At 39.5% G+C, this 16871-nt stretch overlaps 1 protein-coding gene across 1 annotated transcript in view; it reads right to left on the bottom strand.

The window, feature by feature from the left end:
* Positions 1-244: 244 nt before the first annotated feature.
* Positions 245-16871, bottom strand: part of PJVK (pejvakin) — a 157081-nt gene continuing 140454 nt past the window's right edge. The window contains exon 6 of the mRNA XM_053690208.1: positions 245-1490. Coding sequence (XP_053546183.1) covers positions 1189-1490 — 302 coding nt within the window. The 3' untranslated portion in view covers positions 245-1188. The remainder of the gene's footprint in view (positions 1491-16871) is intronic.

The following is a 16871-nucleotide window of genomic DNA, read 5'->3' as shown; positions in this document are numbered from 1 at the left end:
AATCATATATCCATAAATGTATCATATATGTCCTTACATCAGTGAACCTTATCCACATGATTACACAAATTGACCAATTTTCCTTATGTGAGAGATCTCACAATACTATATTAATATTTACACATAAAATGTATTTAAATTTTATAGGTATCATTTTTTAAATGTGCATACGCTGCAGATGTTGCAACATTATGCAATATGTAGCTTGTTAACTAAAGCTAGGGACGAAACTAAAGGGGGTGCAGAGGTCGCAACTGCGACTGGGCCCCTGAGGGTGGGGGCCCAGCTTAAAAACGTTGACCTGCCACTGCCTGCACTGATATCATGTAAGTGTGACATGATGCCTCACTAGTGTCTCTTACTACAGGGGTTAGTGTTTCTGTTTTACCTATTGGTGTTTATGTGTGTGTGTATGTGTGTATGTGACTGTGTGTGTATTTATGCATGTATGTGTGTGTATGTTTGTGGAACCAACAAATTACAGACCTTGTTACTACGGCATGGGGGGCAGGGGGTAAACAGTGTCACTATACAGTACCACTATATACAGTATGGGGGGATGGACCATGTCACAGACTACTGTGGTCACTTTATAAAGTACTGGGGTGGGTAGGGTCAGGCCAGCCATCTCACCAGCAGATTACAGACTGTGTCACTAACTCACTATATACAGTACTGGTGGGTTAAACAGTGTCACTATATACACTAATAGGGGGTCAGACCATCTCACAGACTGTGGGCACAGGGTACCTCCTTTTGCAGACATGTAATCTGATTCACATTTTTTGTGTGTGTGTTAAATGTAAAAAAAAAAAAAAAAAAAAAAAAAAGATATGTATCAAATTCACCTTTTTTGCGGGGGAGGTAAGGTGGGGGGCCCTTCTTAGATTATTGCACGTGGGCCCTGTGGTTTCTAGTTATGCCTCTGACTAAAGCTTTCACATTCTCATTTATTTATTGAATGCAATTTTTATTAGAACAAATGAATTGGGGATCTTGGAAATGTTTGTGAAATCACCACTCCAAACCTTTACCTGATACATCAATCATTAAATTAGACGTTTTTAGTTAATATGTTAATTTCATGTTTTTTTTTTTTTATTTGTTTTTATTTTACCTTTTTTTATTACTTAACATGTGGCACAGTTATACCTGAGTTGTAACCAGTAGGCACAAGTCTACTATGTCTTACTTCAATCTTTTATGCCAAAGATCAAAACAAGGTACAGCATGCAGCCTAACATATTTCTGTCCACTGGAAGAACACTCAAAGCATCCATACACAGTCTCTCGTTTAGAGTTTCCCATCCCACAGAGAGCACATGGACCTTTTGGGATGTTGTTATTAAGCAGGTTAACGCGAGTGTGAGCTCCCTCTCGCATATATGTTGTGGAGATGTCAGTCATGCTTGCAGCTTTTTCATAATAGTCAGAGAAAATGTCATCAATATATGAATCTGCATTAACCATAATATCCATTGTCCTTTTTCCTGAAGAAAAAAAAAGGCAAATAATTTACAATTGCATAGCATGAATTGTTTTATGTAGTAAACAATGGAATAGTAAACTGTATCGAGAAATACTAATAAAAAAACAAACTTCCAGTACATTCTGGGATGCATAACCTGTTTTCAAAAAAATGAACACAGCCATGACCTATTCATTTTTTCATTCACTTAATCTTCCCTTTTACTCCAAACTTGCACTGAAATGTAACATACTGCTCTATACTGTGCCTCTGTGGGCTCGGTGGAAGGCAGAAACATACAAACATAAACCCAACAAGTCTAACCACATTTCCTAGAAGTGTAGGTTAATTAATTTGTAACAGTATACTTATCCTAGGCATTCTTGAACTCCCTCACAGTGTTTGTCTTTACCACCTCTAATGGGAGCCGCCCCCGCAGATTTACGGACAATCGGCCGCTAGCAGGGGGTGTCAATCAACCCGATCGTATCCGATCGGGTTGATTTCTGTCTGCCTCCTAACAGCAGGCAGACAGGTTATGGAGCAGCGGTCCATGCTTTCTGTGAAGAAGTGCATCAGCAAATTACTCTTGAACCTGCTACCCTTCAACTTGAGATCATGACCCCTTTGTTGTGGAGATGCTCTTTTTGATTTCCCTACCACAAGGAGGCAAAGATTCCCAAACCCCAGGAACTCTATAAAACCGATTCCACCTCACTAGCAACTCAGTCAGATGTATAGTCAAGCCAAAGAGGTAGGAAAATAATCAATAGCAAACAAATAGCAGCAGGGAAACAAGATGTGCAAAAGAAAAAACTAACACCAGAATAACACAGGGTGGAGTCTTGTGGACTCTCACCACTATGAAAGGAATTAAGCATAAATTACTTTTTCTTTCATACAGGTGGTGAAAATCCATGATCCATTAATCCTGGGAACTAATACCCAAGCAGTGGAGTCCATTAACAATGAAACATGAAGGGTGGGATTTAATAAACATCTTTTTTCACAGAAAACTAAATCCACAACCCAAAAAAAAACACACAATGAAAAAATAAGCAACAGGCAAATAATCATCCTGAGACAACTACCTGAAGGACTTTCCTACCAAAGGCCACCTCAGAACACCAAAATGGTAGAATTAAAAAAGAAATAGCTGCCTTGCAGAGTTGGACAACTGAAGCCTCATTCATAAAAGGCTAAGAAAAATATCTAATAGAATAGAGTAGTAATCCGTTATGGTGGAGGCTAACAGGCCTCCAAAAAAAGCATTATAGAACAGAAGTCTCAACCAAGAAAACAAGGACATTGAAGAAATATACTGCCCTTTTCTGAAACCAGAAAACAACACAAACAAACTAGAAGTTGGAAGACTATAGAAGCGTCAATATAATACTTTGATGCCTTAACAACAAATTCCTTTCAGATGCAGACAGAAATAATATACTAGAAAAGAAAACAAATCTAGTCCTAAGAAAACTGCCTTATCCTAAAAAAAATAAAAATAAGGAAGATCACATAAAAGAGCAGATAACTCAGAAAACTCTTTCTAGCATAAAAAAACAGGCAAAAGAAACAAAAGCTAGTGCATAGGCTCAAAAAGAGAGGCATGCAACACCCTTAAAATAAGACTCCAATAAGAAGAAGAAAATTAGTTTAACAATAGACTTAACTCTTGCAAAAGCTATAGCAAAGCTACAAATATCTGATCTTTTTTTTAAAAGAATACCAGGAAAAAAACATGATCCTTACATCAAGAAATAAAGGCCCTCTAAACCTTATAATAAAACTTCCTGAATACAGGCTCGCAAACCTGTATCAGAGACTCAATAACATAATCAGAGAACTCTCTCTGCTTAAGAACTATTCATTTACTCTTCATGACATCAGGCTTAGAGATTAAGACCAAAAATCTGAAATGCAAAGGAAGAGACCCAAAAGAGGGCAACTGGACATCAGAACTAGATTTGCATACCAAAAACTGAGAGACCAAATTGGAGCAAATAGAATTACAGACGCTCCCTCTAGACTGATTAGAAAACCACACTGAGATAAGAACCAGAGGTGGAAAAAACCCCATAAGTTAGTAGAAATGTCCAAGGAACTAGCTTAACAATCCAAAACACTGCTTGAGAATCCATGGATCTCACACAGTACCTGGAAAGTCAAAGAATGAAACAAAAGACCATCAGGTCTAACCCCAAAGATCCACTATCTGATAGAAGATGTCCAGATTAAGAGAAATAAGCTGATGATACAGCCACCAAGACAGAATGTCTCGATTTAGATGAATCCTTCAAACAGTAAAGTAAGACCCCTGCATCACTGCTGAAGCATACAAAGTTGAATGGGCTTCATGAGAAAGCAAGCAAACAAATAGCATCCGAAGCTGCCAACATGCAACCTAACACATGCAATCTGATGATACAGCCACCAAGACAGAGATTGTCTTGATCTGAATTCTAGCTAAATCCTTCAAATTACAAAGACTCCTGCATCACTGCTGAAGCATACAAAGTTGAAGAGGCTTCACGAGAAAGCGAGCAAACAGAATAGCATCCGAAGCCACCAACATGCAACCTAACACCTCTATTCAAACATCAACTAGGAGAAAAGAAACAAACAAAAAAGTTAAGACCATCGGACACTGGCTTCATACTCTTTAAAACTAATAAGGAAAGATACATGAATCTTAGAAACAGCAATCTTAGTCTGAGAAACCAGATAATCCTTTGGAAAAAAAATATATTTCCAACCATGATGCTGAAGAAAATAACCGATTGAACCAAAATATTATCCAGAAAAGGAAGCACTGCAATACGCTGAGTACCCAAGACCTAGGAAAATATTCTTGGATCTGAACCCAGACCAAATGTTAGAGCAACAAATTAGAAATGCTAGACCAGAAAGACAAACCTAGGAAACTGATGATGTTCCTAGAGAATAGAAACATAAAGATAAAATCCCATAAAACTATTATGGACATAGACTGACCTTGCAAAATAAAAAGCAGAAAAATCCAAATCCAAAAACTTGGATTAATCCAGAGCTTTAGATCAAGAATTGGTCTGAAAATTCATTCCTAAAAAGGAATAAAGAAGAGGTTAGAAAAAAAAAAACATTCCCAACAAAGGAACAGGAATAATCACTACCATAAATTCTAGATCCAAAACCGGCTAAAAAAGGCCTAGGCCTTTGACTTCACAGGAATGCACAAAAATAGGACAGAAAAAACCTTCCCAGAATGTCCTCATTCTGAAACCTATTCATTAACCCTATGAGACTATATTAAAAACCCAGTGAACCTGAACAGACTGAAACCAAACTTCCTGAAAAAGCTTAACCTGGCCTCAGCCAGAGTCTCTGGAACAAGAGCCACACCTTCATGCAAACTGAGATAAGGGAGAAGATTAGTTGGACTGCTCAGACATGTTCCAATTAGAACTTGGCCTCCAGACAGAACCAGAGGAATCAACTTCTGAGAGAAGGAATCAGATTTCTGCCCTGTTCTGAGGAAAGAAACAAAACCGATTAGGATATTAAAATTTACCACTGAACCTCTAGTCCTGAGCTCCTTAACCTCCATCACATTAGAGATAATACAATCCAAACCAGAGCCAAATAACATATTTCCCTGAAAAAGAAAGAGATTAATGTCTTGATTTAGAAAACATATCAGCAGACCAAGACATAAAGGGACATTGTACACTAGATTTTTCTTTGCATAAATGTTTTGTATATTATCCATATATATAGTCCATACAGGTTTTTTTTTTATTATTATTTTTTTTTTTTAATGTTTAGTTTTGCTTATTTTTAAATAACATTGTGCTGATTTTCAGACTCCTAACCAAGCCCCAACGTTTTAGAAGTAGACTGTTGTCTGCCTACTCCAGCTTGCTCCAGTTTGTGCAAAGGGTCTTTTCATATGCAGGGGAGGGGGGAGGGAGTGTCTGCTCTTTTTGCTTTCCATCTTATTTCAGTGGGTGTCCCACCCTAACCTTTTTAACAGTGCTAAACTGGGAGTTTCTAAGTCATTTTTAAAAGGTTTTTATACTGGATTTTTAGATCAGTATCAGTGCATATTATTCTTTATAGTAGTGTCTATTACATGCAGTCAGTGGAGTCTCCTCTATAGGAGCACAGGCGCACGTGAACCTCATGAGAGAGAGGGGGGGGGAAACCTTTTTGGCTGCATAAATATAATTTTTCCAATAGCTCCCTATTGGAAAAAGTATATTTATGCAGCTAAAAAGGGTTCCAGTCCAATTTTGTAAAACATTTTTTTTGCTGTTTTTACTTCTATCTATCACACCGCACGTGCAATAGATAGAAGTATAGGCTTCAAGCTCTTTGCACTTATTTTTAAGTGTGTGCAGCGCAGCTCCCAACCCAGCCCTATACCTTCTTAATTGCACAGTTCTGACTGTGTGAATGAGAGCCATGTGATGTGATTGTTAGTGTGATGACAGCGTGCGGGAGGAGAAGCCTGGCCTGCGTGAGCACACAAGCCTTTTGAAAAGGTGCACAGCCAAAGAGGAATATACTTCAGGAGGTTGTTTTTTGAGTCACAGAGGAATATACTTCAGGAGGTTGTTTTTTGAGTCACGACTAACAGAGAAGAGTTGGATGAGTGAAAGGTAAGTAAGCCTGACACTTGAAACAGCTTTTAATTTTTTAGTCAGTAAGCAGCTTATATACAAATAAGAATGGGACTGACTATGCCTGTGGTGAAGTGCAGCTGAGGCTTGCCTGCTGACGCTGAATTCAGCTTTGAGTGTGGGAGCTCAGGAACTTCCTAAACAAACACAGATACGCTTTATATACCGTGCGGTCAGAGTCAGCACAGTATATAAAGCATATTAGTGTTTAGTAAGTTCCTGAGCGCAGCGTGGTGGGTTAGTAACTAAATCATTCCTGTCACTGTGTGAGCATGTAACTTTAGCCGGGGAGTGAGATAACAAGCACTCGGCAGAGGCAGCCAGCTGGAGTCACTGTAGCAAGAAGCAGCTGCAGGTAAATGGCCTCCTTCTCCCACAGTTACCCTTCAGTAGGAGCTGAAATCCTCCCCTTTTCAGGAAATATTTATTTTTTAAGGGCTCATGGAAGCAACATTACTTTGCTCAACTATACTAGTTCTTTGTTTAGAGCAAAAGTGAACTGAAAGGTTACATATCCTATAAAATGAAAATACCTTTGTTTACTCTTTACTAGGTGGCCAACCTTGTGGTAATGTTAGTCATTAATCCTTTTAACTTTAAAAAAAATGATTAGTGGCTATAAAAGTATTTCTTCAAAAGGTCTCTTTCAGAACCAGTAGAATCAGGGAGGAAGCCAAAAGCCTCCCCTGCAGCATTGTTAGACAGAGGAATCTAAGCTTTATGCTGTGTGAGTTAGCTCTGTGTGCTATACACTGCATATCATCTTGACAGGCAGCGTTTAGATAGCAGCTAAATCCCACAGCAAAAAACTTCCTATCTGTGTGCTTGCTATGCAGAGGCTTCCTGACCTTTCCTGGAGCCAGCAGAAATAACAAATAGACTAGAAGTCTTTCTGAAATCTTAAAATGAAGGTTAAGTTACCTGTTTCTCTATCCTGAATTAAATTCTTTGACCAAAATTATTATGAGTTTCATTCATCATCTCTTACACAATTATCGATGTAAGAAGTTACTAGGTATTTCTAGCTTATTCGATTCAACCCGTTTTCTAATTATTATTTTTTAACTCCTGTCCTGATCACGTTCTCCTAACATCCAATTGAAATTCTGGGCATTAGGTGGCCGTCGATCCACGTTACCTGCCTCATTTTTAAACTGATATATGGATATTCTCCATCTTGGACTCGATGCAAGATCCCATTTTGCGCAAGCGTAATCGATCTCAGTAGGACTACCCACATGACGTATCAGTGTTTGTTAGAAGACCATCGCTGTACTACGCATGTATGGATTAACACATGCGCAATGGTGCGGGATAATGTAGACTATCGCAAGCGCAGAAGTTGATGAGATTGACGATTCGCGCATACGCAGTATAAGCGAAGGTCGTGCATGAGCTTAGGAGATACATATAGAGTGGGTGAGACCGCTCTATATGTCCCAGCATCTAAAGTCTGGAAATATAGGCGGGGAGGAACATACATGGAAACGGTAGGAAGATAGTAATAAAAAAATAATCATGATATTCATTAAAAATTGAAAAATAAACTTAGCGATCAGCTTGTTATATTAAAAATGGATGAATTCATGTCTTCAGATAGAGTAAAATTAACCTTCACTTTAAATAGCCTCAACATAATATTTCAAAGCTCTTACCACATCCAAAGAATGTAAAGACCTTTCAAGAGTATTCTTAGGATTAGGATACAATGAAGGAACATCAATTTCCCTATTGATGTTGTTAGAATTCACAACTTTAGGCAAAAATTTAAATGAAGTCTGCAAAACAGCTTTATCTTTAAGGAAAATCAGATAAAGAAACTCACAAAAGAGAGCAGACAATTCAGAAACTCTTCTAGCAGAAGAGATTGCCAAAAGAAATAACACTTTCCAAGAAAGTAATTAATAATCAGAGAATGCATAGTCTCAAAAGGAGGAGCCTGAAAAAAACTTAAAAACTAAGTTGAATCTCCAAGGAGGAGAAATAGATTAAATAACAGGTTTGATACAAATCAAAACCTGAACAAAACAGTGAATATCAGGAAGTTTAGCAATCTTTCTATGAAATAAGACAGAAAGAGCAGAAATTTATCCTTCAAAGTATTTGCGGATAAACCCTTCTCCAAAACATCCGGAAGAAACTGTAAAATCCTAGGAACTCTGAAAGAATGCCAAGAATAATTATGAGTGGAACGCCATGAAATATAGGTTTTAAAACCCGATAAAATGTTTTCCTTGAAATAGACTTACAAGCCTGTACCATAGTGATAATCACTGAGTCAGAGAAACCTCTATGACTAAGTACTAAGCGTTCAATTTCCATGCCTTCAAATATAGAGATTTGAGATCTTGATGGAAAAAACAGCCCTAGTGACAGAAGGTCTGGCCTTAAAGGAAGGGACAAGGCTGGCAACTGGACATCTGGACAAGATCCGCATACCAGAACCTGTGAGACCATCAGAAACACATGAGACTGAACCATTATGATCTTGAAGATTACCTTTGAAAGAAGAACCAGAGGCGGAAACATATAAGCAGGTTGGTAAAAACCAAGGAACTACTAATGCATCCACCATCTCCGTCCTGAGGATTCCTGGACCTGGAAATGTATCTGGAAAGCTTCTTGTTTAGATGAGAGGCCATCAGATCTATTTCTGGAAGACCCCACATCTGTACAAGATGAATAAAACACATCTGTATGGAGAGACCACTCCTCTGGATATAAAGTCTGATGACTGAGATAATCCACTTCCCAATTGTCTACACCTGGGATATGAATTGCAGAAATTACACACGAGTTGGATTCTGCCCAAGAAAATATCCGAGATACTTCCTTCATAACTGTAGGACTGCAAGTCCCTCCTTGATGATTGACATATGCCACTGTTGTGATATTGTCTGTTTAAAAACAACGAGCAAAGAGGATTGCACCCGCTGCAGCAGTCATGAAACGTAAAACTTCCATGCACATAGCCACTGAAGTGAATAATAGAGACTGAAAGTTTAGACAAACTAAAATTAACTTCATTCGTCTCTAGTCTGTCAGAGAAAGAATCATAGACACTAAATCTTATCTGGAAACCTAAAAAGGTGACCGTTGTCTTAGGAATCAAGAAACTATTTTGTAAATTGATCCTCCAACCAGGTCTTTGAAGAAACCACAATAGATTCTGCTACATGAAAAGATTTGAGCTAGTACCAAGATATAGTCCAAATAAGGAAACACTGCAATACCCTGCTCTCTGATTACAGATAGAAGGGCACCGAGAACCTTTGAGAAGAATCTCTGAGCTGTCGCTAGGCCAAACAGAAGAGCAACAAATTGGTAATGCTTATGTAGAAAAAGAGAATCTCAGAAAATGATAGTGGTCTGAATGAATCGGAATGTGAAGATAAGCGTCCTGTAAGTCTATTGTGGACATGAAGTGACCTTGCTGAACAAAAAGGCAGAATAGTCCTTATAGTCATCATCTTTAAAGTTGGGAGTCTTACAAAACAATTTAAACATTTCAGATGCAGAATTGGTCTTTGGGACAATGAATAGATTTAAATAGAAACCCAAATTCCATTCCTGCAGAGGAACTGGAACAATCACCCCTGAAAACTCTAGATCTGAAACACATTTCTGAAAAACCTGAGCTTTCACAGGGTTTGTTGACACATTGGAAAGAATCTTCCCATGGGAGGTTTTATTCTGAAACCTATTCGATACCCCTGAGAAAACAATATTCTGAATCCACTGATTTTGAACAGAAACTGTCCAAGTGTGTTGAAAATAAATTAAATCTGCCCCCCCACCACCAGTTGAACTGGTTTAATGGCCGCACCTTTATGCAGTCTTAGGGGCTGAATTTGGTTTTATTTATAAGGCTTGGATTTATTCAAATTTGGAGTACCTTAGAGGAAGAAAAGAACAATTGGGAGATTAAAATTACCCTTAGATTTCTTATCTTGGGGCAGAAAAAAGTCCCCCAGTAATAGTGGAGATAATAAAATCCAATAGAAAACCTAAAAAATTACTATCCTAAAATGATAAAATAGTAATCTAAATTTAGACACCATATCAGAGATTAAGGCCATAAAACTCTTCTAGTAAGAATGGCTAAAAACAATGATTTAATATCAATTAAAATTACATAAAATATAGCATCACAAATGAAATGATTAGCATGTTGAAGTAAAAGAACAATAGACAATTTAAAATCTGATAACTAAACTGTCCAACTAAAAGGCTGAAACAGCAGGTTTAAGAATATAGCCAAAATGTAAATATACTTCTCTAAGATAGGATACAAACTTTCTATCTAAAGGATCCTTAAAAGAAGAAATATCTTCCATAGGATAGAAGTACGTTCGGAAAGAGTAGAAATAGCCCACCTTAGGGACTTTTACCCAAAAACTCTAAATTAGCCACAGGTAAAGGATATAGCTTTTTAAACCTAGAAGAAAGGTTAAAAGAAACACTAAGTTTAGATTCCTTACTAAACATATGAGAGATAGCATCTGGAATAAGAAAAACTGCAAGAGTAACCTCAGAAGCTTTAAAAAACAATTCAAACATTTGCAATTCTCGTTATCAAGAGGACTAGATTCCTCAATACCCAAAGTAAACAATACTTCCTTAATAAAGAACGAATATATTCAATAAAAAGATTGATTTATCAATATCAGTCTCTGAAGTAGGATCCTCTGAGTCAGAGAAATCCTCATCAGAAGAAATACTTCAGTATGCTGTCTATCAATACAAACTTCATTAGATTTATGAGAAGTTAGGAGAGACCTTTTACGTTAATTTGAAAGCGGAATAGCAGTCATAGCCTTCTCTATGGCTGTAGCAATATAATCCTTTATATCTACAGGGATATCATGTAAATTAGACTGTGAAGGTTTAACAGTAGATGTATTTGAACTATAGAAACATTATCAGTATGAATTAATATAACATAACAAGTGCCACATATTTGAGCTGAAGAAAACATAATTTATACTTAACTGATAAATTTATTTCTCTTGTGATGTATCGAGTCCACGGATTCATCCTTACTTGTGGGATATTCTCCTCCCCTACAGGAAGTGTCAAAGAGAGCACCCACAGCAGAGCTGTCTATATAGCTCCCCCCTTAGCTCCACCCCCCAGTCATTCAACCGAAGGCTAGGAAGAAAAAGGAGAAACTATAGGGTGCAGTGGTGACTGAAAGTTTTAAAATAAAAATATATATGCCTGTCTTAAAAAACAGGGCGGGCCGTGGACTCGATACATCACAAGAGAAATAAATTTATCAGGTAAGTATAAATTATGTTTTCTCTTGTAAGATGTATCGAGTCCACGGATTCATCCTTACTTGTGGGATACCAATACCAAAGCTTTAAGACACGGATGAAGGGAGGGACAAGACAGGGACCTTAAATGGAAGGCACCACTGCTTGTAGAACCTTTCTCCCAAAAATAGCCTCCGAAGAAGCAAAAGTTTCGAATTTGTAAAATTTGGAAAAAGTATGAAGTGAAGACCAAGTCGCCGCCTTACAAATTTGTTCAACAGAAGCCTCATTTTTAAAAGCCCATGTGGAAGCCACAGCTCTCGTAGAATGAGCAGTAATTCTTTCAGGAGGCTGCTGTCCAGCAGTCTCATAGGCCAAACGGATGATGCTTTTCAGCCAAAAGGAAAGAGAGGTAGCCGTAGCCCTTTGACCTCTCCGTTTACCAGAATAAACAACAAGCAATGAAGATGTTTGACGGAAATCTTTAGTTGCTTGTAAGTAGAACTTTAAAGCACGAAGCACATCAAGATTGTGTAACAGACGTTCCTTCTTTGATGAAGGATTAGGTCACAGAGAAGGAACAACAATCTCTTGATTGATATTCTTATTAGAAACAACCTTAGGAAGAAACCCAGGTTTAGTACGCAAAACCACCTTATATGCATGGAAAACCAGGTAAGGGGAATCACATTGTAAAGCAGATAGCTCAGAAACTCTTCGAGCCGAAGAGATAGCTACTAAAAACAAAACTTTCCAAGATAGAAGCTTAATATCTATGGAATGCATAGGTTCAAATGGAACCCCTTGAAGAACTTTAAGAACTAAGTTTAGGCTCCATGGCGGAGCAACAGGTTTAAATACAGGCTTGATTTTGACCAAAGCCTGACTAAATGCTTGAACGTCTGGAATATCTGCCAGACGTTTGTGTAGTAAAATAGACAAAACAGATATTTGTCCCTTAAGGGAACTAGCTGATAATCCCTTCTCCAAACCTTCTTGGAGAAAAGACAATATTCTAGGAATCCTAATCTTACTCCACGAGTAACCTTTGGATTCACACCAATAAAGATATTTGCGCCAAATCTTATGATAGATCTTCCTGGTGAGAGGCTTTCTAGCCTGAATCAGGGTATCAATGACGGACTCAGAGAAAGCACGCTTTGATAGAATCAGACGTTCAATGTCCAAGCAGTCAGACACAGAGAAATTAGGTTTGGATGCGTGAACGGACCTTGGATTAGAAGGTCCCGCCTCATTGGCAGAGTCCACGGTGGAACCGAGGACATGTCCACTAGGTCTGCATACCAAGTCCTGCGTGGCCACGCAGGTGCTATCAGAATCACCAAAGCTCTCTCCTGCTTGATTCTGGCAACCAGACGTGGAAGGAGAGGAAACGGTGGAAATACATAGGCCAGATTGAAGGACCAAGACACTGCTAGAGCATCTATCAGTACCGCCTTGGGATCACGGGACCTGGACCCGTAGCAAGGAAGTTTGGCATTCTGATGAGACACCATCAGATCCAATTCTGGTGTGCCCCATAGCTGAATCAGCTGGGCAAATACCTCCGGATGGAGTTCCCACTCCCCCGGATGAAAAGTCTGACGACTTAGAAAATCCGCCTCCCAATTCTCCACTCCTGGGATGTGGATTGCTGAGAGATGGCAAGAGTGATCCTCTGCCCATCAGATTATTTTGGTTACCTCCATCATCGCTAGAGATCTCCTTGTTCCTCCTTGATGATTGATATAAGCTACAGTCGTGATGTTGTCCTACTGAAACCTGATGAATTTGGCCGCAGCAAGCTGAGGCCACGCCTGAAGTGCATTGAATATCGCTTTCAGTTCTAGAATGTTTATTGGAAGGAGAGCTTCCTCCCGAGACCATAAGCCCTGTGCTTTCAGGGAATTCCAGACTGCACCCCAGCCTAGCAGGCTGGCATCTGTCGTTACAATGAGCCACTCTGGCCTGCGGAAACACATTCCCTGAGACAGGTGGTCCTGAGACAACCACCAGAGAAGAGAATCTCTGGTCTCCTGGTCCAGATGCAGTTGAGGAGATAAATCTGCATAATCCCCATTACACTGTTTGAGCATGCATAGATGCAGTGGTCTGAGGTGTAGGCGGGCAAAAGGAACTATGTCCATTGCCGCTACCATGAGTCCGATTACCTCCATACACTGAGCCACTGATGGCCGAGGAATGGAATGAAGAGCTCGGCAAGTGGTTAAGAGTTTAACTTTCTGACCTCCGGCAGAAATATTTTCATTTCTACCGAGTCTATCAGAGTCCCTAGGAAGGAAACTCTTGTAAGAGGGAAGAGAGAACTCTTTTTTATGTTCACCTTCCACCCGTGAGATCTCAGAAAAGCCAACACGATGTCCGTGTGAGACTTGGCTAGCTGGAAAGTCGACGCCTGAATTAAGATATCGTCTAGATAAGGTGCCACTGCTATGCCCGTGGTCGTAGAACCGCCAGAAGGGACCCTAGCACTTTTGTGAAAAATCTGGGAGCCGTGGCCAAACCGAAGGGAAGGGCCACAAACTGGTAATGCCTGTTTAGAAAGGCGAATCTGAGGAATTGATAATGATCTCTGTGAATAGGGATGTGTAGATAGGCATCCTTTAAGTCCACGGTAGTCATATATTGACCCTCCTGGATCAGAGGTAGAATAGTCCGAATAGTCTCCATCTTGAATGATGGAACTTTGAGATCCAAGATTGGTCTGAAAGTTCCCTCTTTCTTGGGAACCACAAACAGGTTTGAATAAAACCCTAGCCCCTGTTCCTCTTTTGGGACTGGGCAGATCACTCCCATGGTATGTAGGTCTTCTACACAGCGTAAGAACACCTCTCTCTTTGTCTGGTTTACAGACAATCGAGAAATGTGAAATCTCCCCCTTGGAAGGGAGGCCTTGAATTCCAGAAGATATCCCTGAGACATAATTTCTAAAGCCCAGGGATCCTGAACATCTCTCTCCCAAGCCTGAGCGAAGAGAGAGAGTCTGCCCCCTACTAGATCTGGTCCCGGATCGGGGACTACCCCTTCATGCTGTCTTAGAGGCAGCTGCAGGCTTCTTGGCCTGTTTACCCTTGTTCCAAGCCTGGTTAGGTCTCCAGACTGACTTGGATTGGGAAAATTCCCCTCTTTCTTTGTAGCAGAGGAAGCTGAAGCGGACCACTCTTAAAGTTCCGAAAGGAACGAAAATTATTTTGTTTGGTCCTCATCTTATTTGATCTATCCTGAGGGAGGGCATGACCTTTCCCTCCAGTGATGTCAGAAATAATCTCTTTCAGTTCAGGCCCGAATAGGGTCTTACCCTTGAAAGGAATGTTCAAAAGTTTAGACTAGATGACACATCAGCAGACCAGGACTTAAGCCATAACTCCCTGCGTGCTAAAATGGTAAAACCTGAATTCTTTGCCGCTAATTTAGCCAGTTGAAAAGCGGCATCTGTAATAAAAGAATTAGCCAACTTAAGGGCCTTAATTCTGTCCATAATTTCCTCTAATGGAGTCTCCATTTGAAGAGCTTCTTCTAGAGCCTCAAACCAGAAAGCAGCTGCAGTTGTTACAGGAACAATGCATGCAATAGGTTGGAGAGAAAAACCTTGATGAACAAAAATTTTCTTCAGGAGACCCTCTAATTTTTTATCCATAGGATCTTTGAAAGCACAACTGTCCTCAATAGGTATAGTTGTACGCTTAGACAGAGTAGAAATAGCTCCCTCCACCTTAGGAACTGTCTGCCATGAGTCCCTTATGGTGTCAGATATGGGAAACATTTTCTTAAAAACAGGAGGGGGAGTGAACTAATACCTGGTCTATCCCACTCCTTAGCAATAATATTCACAATCCTCTTAGGGACTGGAAAAACATCAGTGTAAACAGGAACCTCTAAGTATCTATCCATTTTACACAATTTATCTGGGACCACTATGGGGTCACAATCATCTAAAGTTGCTAATACCTCCCTAAGCAATAAGCGGAGGTGTTCAAGCTTAAATTTAAAGGCCGTCATATCAGAATCTGTCTGAGGAAGCGTCTTTCCTGAATCAGAAATTTCTCCCTCAGATAACAAATCCCTCACCCCTTCAGAGCATTGTGAGGGCATATCAGATACGGCTACTAAAGCATGAGATGGCTCAGCATTTTTCCTTAACCCAGAGCTGTCCCGCTTTCCTTGTAAGCCAGGCAGTTTGGATTAAACCTCAGTGAGAGTTGTATTCATAACTGTGGCCATGTCTTGTAAAGTAAATGAATGTGATGCACTAGAGGTACTTGGCGTCACTTGTGCGGGCGTTACTGGTTGTGACACTTGGGGAGAGCTAGATGGCGAACCCTCATTTACTCCTGACTGAGAATCATCTATTGCCCTATCTTTAAGTGCTAATATATGTTCTTTATAATTTATAGACATATCAGTACAATTGGGACACATTCTAAGAGGGGGTTCTACAATGGCTTCCAAACATATTGAACAAGGATTTTCCTTGGTGTCAGACATGTTAAACAGGCTAGTAATGTAACAAGCAAGCTTGGAAAACACTGTAATCAAAGTAAATAACACTTAGAAATAAAACGGTACTGTGCCTTTAAGAGAAAAAAAGCTGCACAAGTTCTGCAAAACAGTGTAAAAAAGCAGTAAACTTAATGACATTTTTACAGTAGTATCTTATAGCCTTAGTAACTTTGCACAGCTATGCAAATAAACAATTAACCCATTAATGGCAAAACCGGATTGAAAAAACTTCAAAACCAGTAAAAAAGACTTCCAGCACCTTGCCACAGCTCTGCTGTGGCGCCTACCTGCCCTTCAGAACGATTTGTGGGGAAAAAACCTCCTTTACAGCCCTCAAACACAGCAGGAACCTCTAGAGAAGCAGTTGGATGTCTTTAAGAAAAAAAACTGCGCAACTGAGGCGCGAAAATAGGCCCCTCCCACCTCACTCGATGTCTTGAGGCCTATTAGAAAAACACCTGAGTGTCTCTTAATTAACCATGTGGGTTAAAAAACCCTAACACAAGCCACGATGACCCCTTTAGTCCCTTCAAAAAACGTTATAATTGCATCATTTACTGAACAAACAAAAACGTTTTTTCCTAACAGTGTCACCAGTAACAAATGAGCCCTTCAAGCAAGCTGAAATTCCTATCCAAGTGTCTGAATACAGCTTACCCTTCCCTCATGGGGATATTGCCAGTCTTTTCTAGAAGAAACACAGTCTGTCTAGAAAAATATAAACTGAACATACCTCATATGCAACTTAGCATGCAAACCGTTCACCCAACTGAAGTTTTCCTGTACTCTTCAGCCCTTGTGAGAACAGCAGTGGATCTTAGTTACAAAGTGCTAAGATCATAATCCTCCTTGCAGAAATCTTCATCTCTTTTCTGCCAGAGAGTAAATAGTACACACCGGCACCATTTAAAATAACAAACTTTTGCTTGAGAAATAAAAAAACTAAGGCCTAGATTTAGAGTT

Source organism: Bombina bombina, chromosome 1 (assembly GCF_027579735.1).
Source record: "Bombina bombina isolate aBomBom1 chromosome 1, aBomBom1.pri, whole genome shotgun sequence".
Classification (NCBI taxonomy): domain Eukaryota; kingdom Metazoa; phylum Chordata; class Amphibia; order Anura; family Bombinatoridae; genus Bombina; species Bombina bombina.
The sequence above is the reverse complement of the archived record's forward strand: the minus strand, read 5'-3'. Positions and strand labels throughout refer to the sequence as shown.